At 62.0% G+C, this 6,556-nt stretch overlaps 1 protein-coding gene across 8 annotated transcripts in view; it reads right to left on the bottom strand.

Moving 5' to 3' along the window:
• Positions 1–5,579, bottom strand: part of MPRIP (myosin phosphatase Rho interacting protein) — a 78,681-nt gene extending 73,102 nt beyond the window's left edge. For 4 of the 8 annotated variants that reach the window (XM_027683873.1, XM_027683869.1, XM_027683872.1 and 1 more), the window contains exon 1: positions 5,240–5,578. In XM_027683873.1, the coding sequence (XP_027539674.1) occupies positions 5,240–5,359 (120 nt within the window). In that variant the 5' untranslated portion in view covers positions 5,360–5,578. Of the gene's footprint in view, positions 1–5,239 lie in introns of all 8 variants that reach the window. The other 4 variants (XM_027683874.1, XM_027683868.1, XM_027683875.1 and 1 more) reach the window with 3 other exon arrangements.
• Between the last annotated feature and the right edge of the window lie 977 nt (positions 5,580–6,556).

Below are 6,556 nucleotides of genomic sequence, written 5' to 3' on the forward strand. Positions count from 1 at the left end.
CCCCTCTCCATCCACCTCGTGCCAAAACATTTTTGCACCAGCACAGGCACGAGCTGACTGCTGCCAGAGCTGCAAATCCCAGGCCAGGCTTTTACCACCAACACAACTCCACAGCCAGGACGAGGCAAAATCAGACTGGATGGACTAGACCTTGGGCAAGAGGAACACCAGATGCTGCTGCCATGGGGCAGCTGGTGGGCACTGTGCATAGCACAGCCCTCCTGGCACACCAGGAGCGCCAACCCAGCCACTGGCAAACCCCCAAGGGACGGAGCTGCCTGGGCAGTTTGCTGCGTGGGCAGCAGGACTGACTGACCGACTGGAGGAACAGGAAGGGGAAAGGTTGAATTCACCCTTCATGCAAACAGCCGGCCTCCTTCTGCAAACACCCCAGCTCTGGTCCCAGGGCTGTGCTCAGGTTTGAGCACTGCCACCAGCTTGGGCAGTTGGAGCAGGAGCTGGATGAGGCTGGATGGAGCGTGCACTGGCAACTTGTAAAGCAGCAGCAAAATGAAGTGGGACAGAACAGACTTCACAATTCCAGCTCCTCCTGGAGCAGCCCCGAAGCCGGCGTGCCCGGCAGCAAGCAGGCGTATCTAACCACTTCCCACCGCTGGCCTTCCTCAGCGCCTGGGAGAAGCCACAACATCTCTCCAGAGTGCTGGAGAGGGGATTTATCACTTCGCCGGGTGCCAGTGCAGATAAGGTGCGGCGCCATGCAAAAACCCAGCAGCAAGTCAGTGTGCAAAGGGGACGGTTCTCCAGCACCCAAAGGCGCCGCCACGTCCCTTCCCTTGGGACATGCAGAGGGTTAAGTGCGCCCCAAACTGACCCCAGCACCTAACGTGACACCCATCCCAAGCTCCTGCTGCTCTCCCATCACTCTCCAAGGGCGGGATGCTGCCTGGGGGTGACAGCCACCACGACCCTGCCCACCATGGCAGGCGAGTTTGACATTTGCAGAGAATCTCCCCCTGTTCAGTCCTAATAATTAGTCAAGTAGAGGCGGATTTTTGCAGCATGATACAAGCAGCAGGGAGCAGGGAATGCAAGCGCGGGGGCTGCTTTCCAGGAAAGTGAGGGCTTTTTCTCCCCCAGGGAGCAGGGGTGGAGGGAAAAGCGTGGCCAGGACATGATCCCTCACCCTGTCACCCTCTGGACAAGGCATGAAGCCAGGATAAGACCCCGGGCCCAGGGCATCCCAGCTCCATCGATGCAATGTCCCAGATCAAAGCCAAGCCTGCGACCCAACGCTGACACGCTCCAGCCTCAGGGCTGCTGGCCACCAGCTGCTCGGCATCCAAAACAGTAGGAAAGTGATAATGTCCAATGGAGAAGTGATGGAAATAACCACCCGCTGCCACTGGGCAGGGGTGTCATAGGAGGAGGCAGTGGGAAAAAATCTACAAGCTCCATTTTCTAACTGGGTGGTCCTCTGGGCATCCATGCCACGATCTCAAATAAAAAGAAAAAAAAAAAGGAACAAAAAAACAACAAAAAAATACTGGTAGCTGGAAAGACGTCCTCAAATTCCTCTATCTGTGCCAGTCCCCATGCCCCGAGAGAGCACACGCATGGAGAAAATTAAAAGTAACTGCTTTACACTCTGCTCTTCTTCCAATTCAGGCCAGGCAGAACTTTGAGGTTAATTCCCAGCCTGTCCCATGTTGTGGGGGCTTCATCCTACAGACCAAAGGCATGTGTGTGCAGGCATGGATTGGGCAGTTGGTATGGAGACCAGGGATCCCACAGTGACCCCCCCACAGCCCTGCAGAGCCCTGGGTGGCTGCTTGGGAAGAGGGTCCCACTGGCCAGGCTGGTTTTCTCCTGGAGATGGTCCCTATGAACCATCCATCTTCCCAGGGCGGGCTCTGGAAAGTTGATTCCACACAAGGTTTGCAGGTGGTTACAAGGGACCATGTGATACTGGCACAGGCACGTCTTGCCAGGAAAGAGGGAATTCCCACGAAAAGGGAATTTCTCCCTTGCTGGGAAAGGAGCAGCATCAAGTGAGCTGGCAACGAGTGGGTGGCACAGCCAGGACACAGCCACTACCAGTATGGTGTCTGCCAGGGACCAGCGGCCAGATCCTGCCACCGATCACAGGGTGATCCTGCCATCCTGCACAGGATCACAGGGCTCTGATCACCCACAACCCACAACAACAGATTTTCCCAAAGGGAGAACAGACGCGGTGACTGACCCAGTTTTTCCCATGCACCCCAGAAGGTCAAACACGGATTAGGCCGGGGGGGGTGGTATGTCAAGGGAACGTCACCTCCCACCTGCAGCCCTGGGGGGGGACACAGTCATGTCTCCAGTGGGTGGTGGGACCACATGTAGCTGCCCCAAATCACCCCGACCCCCGTCCAGCAGCAGAGCCACGCACAAAAACAACTCGTGAACGCAGCGCTCCCGGGATTAGGGACTTAGCGTCCACACAGCCCTTTGAAGTTGGAAGCGCTAAGTCTGATTATTATTAGAGAGCTCCAGCTCATTAATCCTGATGTTTGGGGCTGGATTTCCCCCCTCCCAGCCCCATTCCTAAGCCAGTTCCCGAGTACGACGGAAATCCACTACTACCACTAAATATTTGTGACTCTTTGCAAACACACTCTGAGTCTCTGCCCCAGCGGCTCCATCAGCCCGGAGCAGCAGCTCCTAACACCCACACAGGTATTTTTATCTAATAAAAATCCAAAAGAGACACGAGTGCGTAAGTGTGAAGTACCTTCACCTTTCCTGCAAGCCAAGTACAAAGGTCAGATGGCTCCCAAAGACTTTTCTAGCCTGACTCTAGGTAATCACCAACACTGCCCCTGTCCACGGGGCGAGCAGGATGCGCTGAGCATGGAGCCCCCACACGCTGCCGTGTGGACGCCCCCCGACCCAAGCCAAGCTCAAAAAAAAAAAAAAAAAAGAATTAAAAAGGCAGAAGCATTCAGAGCTGTTAAATGAACCGTTATTCCTGGGTGTGCTTTGGAGCGAGCACACCCCCACGCCCAGCCAGGCTCCTCGCTGCAGCACCTCCGACACGGGGCACACTGGGAGGGGAGATGGGCAGGGTGGCGGGGAAAGCGCCGGGGGGGGCAGCGCTCTGGGGCTGCTCGGCGGGGCGGGAGGGTGCGTGCGTGCATCACACGCCACCACAGCCACCATCTTATCTGGGAAAGCGGGATTACTTCACCCCAGCTGCGAGGGAGAAGCCGAGCGGGGATTGCGCCGTTTTCCCAACCGGAGCCCCCGCGCGCGGGGCCTGGATCCGGCCGCGGGGCTGACCCCGACCCCGTGAGGGCCGGACGTGGGAGCAGAGCCCCCCCCCCAGGGCCACCCACCATCCCGGCGGGAACAAAGCCAGCGAGGGGCTGCCCGAAACACGTCCCTGGGCCCTGGGTCCCCAGGGAGGCGGGAGGCCCCCCCATGGCAGGGCAGGCAGGCGCTGTGGGGGTGCGTGCAATGTTCTGAGCCCCCACACACACATAAAAAATAAATAACACTGCACCAGGAGGCAGCACAACCCCCAGCGGGGCAGCGGGAAGGGGCCGGCCGGGAGCGGGGGGCTCTTCCCGAGCCCCCTCCGGGACGGCTCCTTTGTCTGGGCACGGCCGCGGCGCTCCCCGCCGCCCGCCCCTTCCCGCACACACCACGGCATTTTTTCCCGTTACATTTTTTCCCTTTTAGCCCCCCGTTTTCCCCATCCCCCCCCCCCCCCCCTCCGCCGCCCCCCCAGCGAGCGCAGCAATATGTCTGATCTCATTGCCATAATAGGATCGGGAGCGGGGATGGCAGCCCCGGCCCAGAAAGGTGTGGGAGGAGGGAGGGCGGCCCTGCTCCCCCACACCCCGACACCACAGATGGGCCCCCGTGCCCCAAAACACCCCCCGTGCCCCCTGCCATGGGTGCGCGCGTCCTGGGCCTGTGTTGGGCCTGGGAGGAAGAGGAGGAAGACGGGGAAGAGGAGGAAGGCCCAGCCCTGGCAGCCCCCCAGCGCTCGGCCCTTCTCGGGAAGGCACCGGGGTCCCCTTTCCATGTCCCTGGGAAAGCTGGAGGCTGCAGGGCAGGGGGTTCATGTCCGGCACGGAGGGAATGTTTTGTTTGCAGCCGAGTTTTTCCCAGGACTTTTGGGACTGCCTGATGGAGCCCTCAGGACACCCCCCACCTGCTGCCGTGCACCCTAAGAGGGGACGGGATCACCCCAAGTGCCGGCGCTGGGCCCCAAATGGCCTCAGGGAGTGAGGCCCCAGGGGAGGTGGCACTGGGGTGTGCCATGGCCTAAGGGACCAGTGGACACTGCGGGTGTCCCACTGGACACCTGAGAATCTGTGGGGTCAGCAGGCATCCCATGGGATCGCAGGACACCCTATGGGACCAGAGAGAACCCACAGGTTCCTGGACATCCCACGGGCTTCACAAATACCTGGGTCCCTGTGCTATCTGTGGGGTCAGCAGGCACCCCATGGGACCACACACCACCCATGGGGCCAGCAGGCAGCCCATAGGACTCCTTGACACTTTATGGGACCAGTATGCACCCATGGGGCTCCTGAACACCCCACAGGATCCATGGATACCTGTGGATCCCCGTGCTATCCATGGGGTCAGCAGGCACCCCATGGGGCTCCTGGACACTTTACGGGACCAAAGTGCACCCATGGAGTTCCTGAACACTCCATGGAATATCGGGACACCAGTGGGTCCCTGTGCTATTTGCAGGGTCAGAAGGCACCCCATGGGTTCACCACGTACCCTGCGGCACCAGAGAGCACCCATGGGGTTCCTTAGCACGCCATAGGATCCATGGATACCTGTGGGTCCCTGTGCTGTCCCCGGGGTCAGCGGGCACCCCATGGGACCCTGCAGCACCTCTGACAGCCCACGATACCCATGGGAGCAGCAGGCACCTACAGAACCCTACAATATCTATGTGACCAGCAGGTACCCCAAGGAATCCCTCAGAATCCTGTGCTAACCACGGGACCAGCAGGCACCCATGGGACCCTGTGCTATCCGTGGGATCCCAGGACATCCATGGGACCCTATACTATCTATACGATCCTAAGCTATCCATGGGGACATGCATGGGACCCTACGCTGACAAGGGGACCCCAAAGAACCTGTGGGACCTCAGACTACCCCTGGGGCCAGCGGAGACCCCACGGAGACCCAGGACGCCCTGGGGGAGGTGTCCGGGGGCGTATTTCGGGGAGAAAACAGCGGGGTTTGGGGGGCAAGATCCCACCTGGTTGAGGTCCTCGTCGTTGAGCAGGTGGGACTCGCGGGGCTTGAAGCAGTTCTGGCACTTGCTCTTGTTGAAGATGTTGGCCTGGAACTTCCTGCAGGGATTGTCCTTGGCGGCCATGGCGCGGCCCGCGCCCGCTGCGCGCCCGCTCAGCGCCCGGCGGAGCGCCCGCCCGCCGCGCCCATCACCGCCGCCCCGCGCCCGCGGGGGGCGTCAAGCCAGCGCCGAGACCGGCACAAAACCCCCCGGCGAACGCAGCAGGCAAAAAAATTAAAAACCGGGAGCGAAGCGCAAGGGCGGCCGCCTCCGCTGCGGCTCAGCGGGCGCGCATGGCCCGGGCGGCGCGGCGGGGCGCGGAGAGGGGCGGCGCTGCCCGCGCCCTGCGGGGCCGGGTGGGACGGGGAGGGGCGGTGCGGGGGGGTCGGTGCGGTGCGGGGCCGGGGGTCCGTGCGGGGCGGGGCGGGACGGGGGTGCGGGCGCTGCGGGAGCCGCTCCCGACTGCGCCGCCCGCAAAGTTTCCAGCGCCGCGGAGCCAGGCGGAAAAGGGGGCGGGGCCGCCGAGCTGACGGACAGTCCCACCCACCAATGGGGGCGCACGGCCGCCGCTAACAAAAGGCCGCCCCGGCCAATGGGGAGCGAGGCGAGGGAAGGGCGTGGCCGTGAGAGGGGGCGGGGCGATAACAGCTGGGGGCGGGGTCGGCCCCGCTGGGCTCGGCTCGGCTCGGCTGGGCCCGGCTCGGGTAGCCTGGACTCCTTTAGCCTCCTTGGCTCAGCCTGGCACAGGTCGGCTCAGCCTGGCCCGGCTCGGCTTGGCCCGGCTCGGCTATCTTCAGCCCAAGTCAGTTCAGCCTGACTTGGCTCAGCTTGGCACAGCTGGGCTCGGCTTGACTTAGCTCTGCTCAGCCCAGCTCAGCTCCCTTCAGCCTGGCTCAGCTCAGCTCAGCCTAGTATGACACGGCTTGGCTTGGTACAGCTCAGCACAGATTGGCCCAGTGCAGCTCAGTGCAGCTGGGCTTCGCTCAATGCAGCTTGTCCCAGATGAGGTTGGCTTGGCTCAGTTCAGCTCAGCCAAGCTTTGTTTGCCTCAGCTCGGCTCAGCCCCTGTAGGAGGAGTTGCATTTTGCCCCCTGCGCTCTACCCTGCCATGCACAGACCCCCCCTCCTACGGCACCGTGACCCCCCACAGCCCACACACAGCCCAGGCCCCCCAGCAGTGGGACACACGGTGGCACTGCCTCGAGGTGACAAACCATTGACCCCAGCTCCATCCCCAGCCCTGGGCACAGCCCAGCCCTGGCACAGGTGGGCACACTGGGG

The sequence above is a fragment of the Neopelma chrysocephalum genome, unplaced genomic scaffold, assembly GCF_003984885.1.
Source record: "Neopelma chrysocephalum unplaced genomic scaffold, ASM398488v2 Primary Assembly neopelma1_65, whole genome shotgun sequence".
Classification (NCBI taxonomy): domain Eukaryota; kingdom Metazoa; phylum Chordata; class Aves; order Passeriformes; family Pipridae; genus Neopelma; species Neopelma chrysocephalum.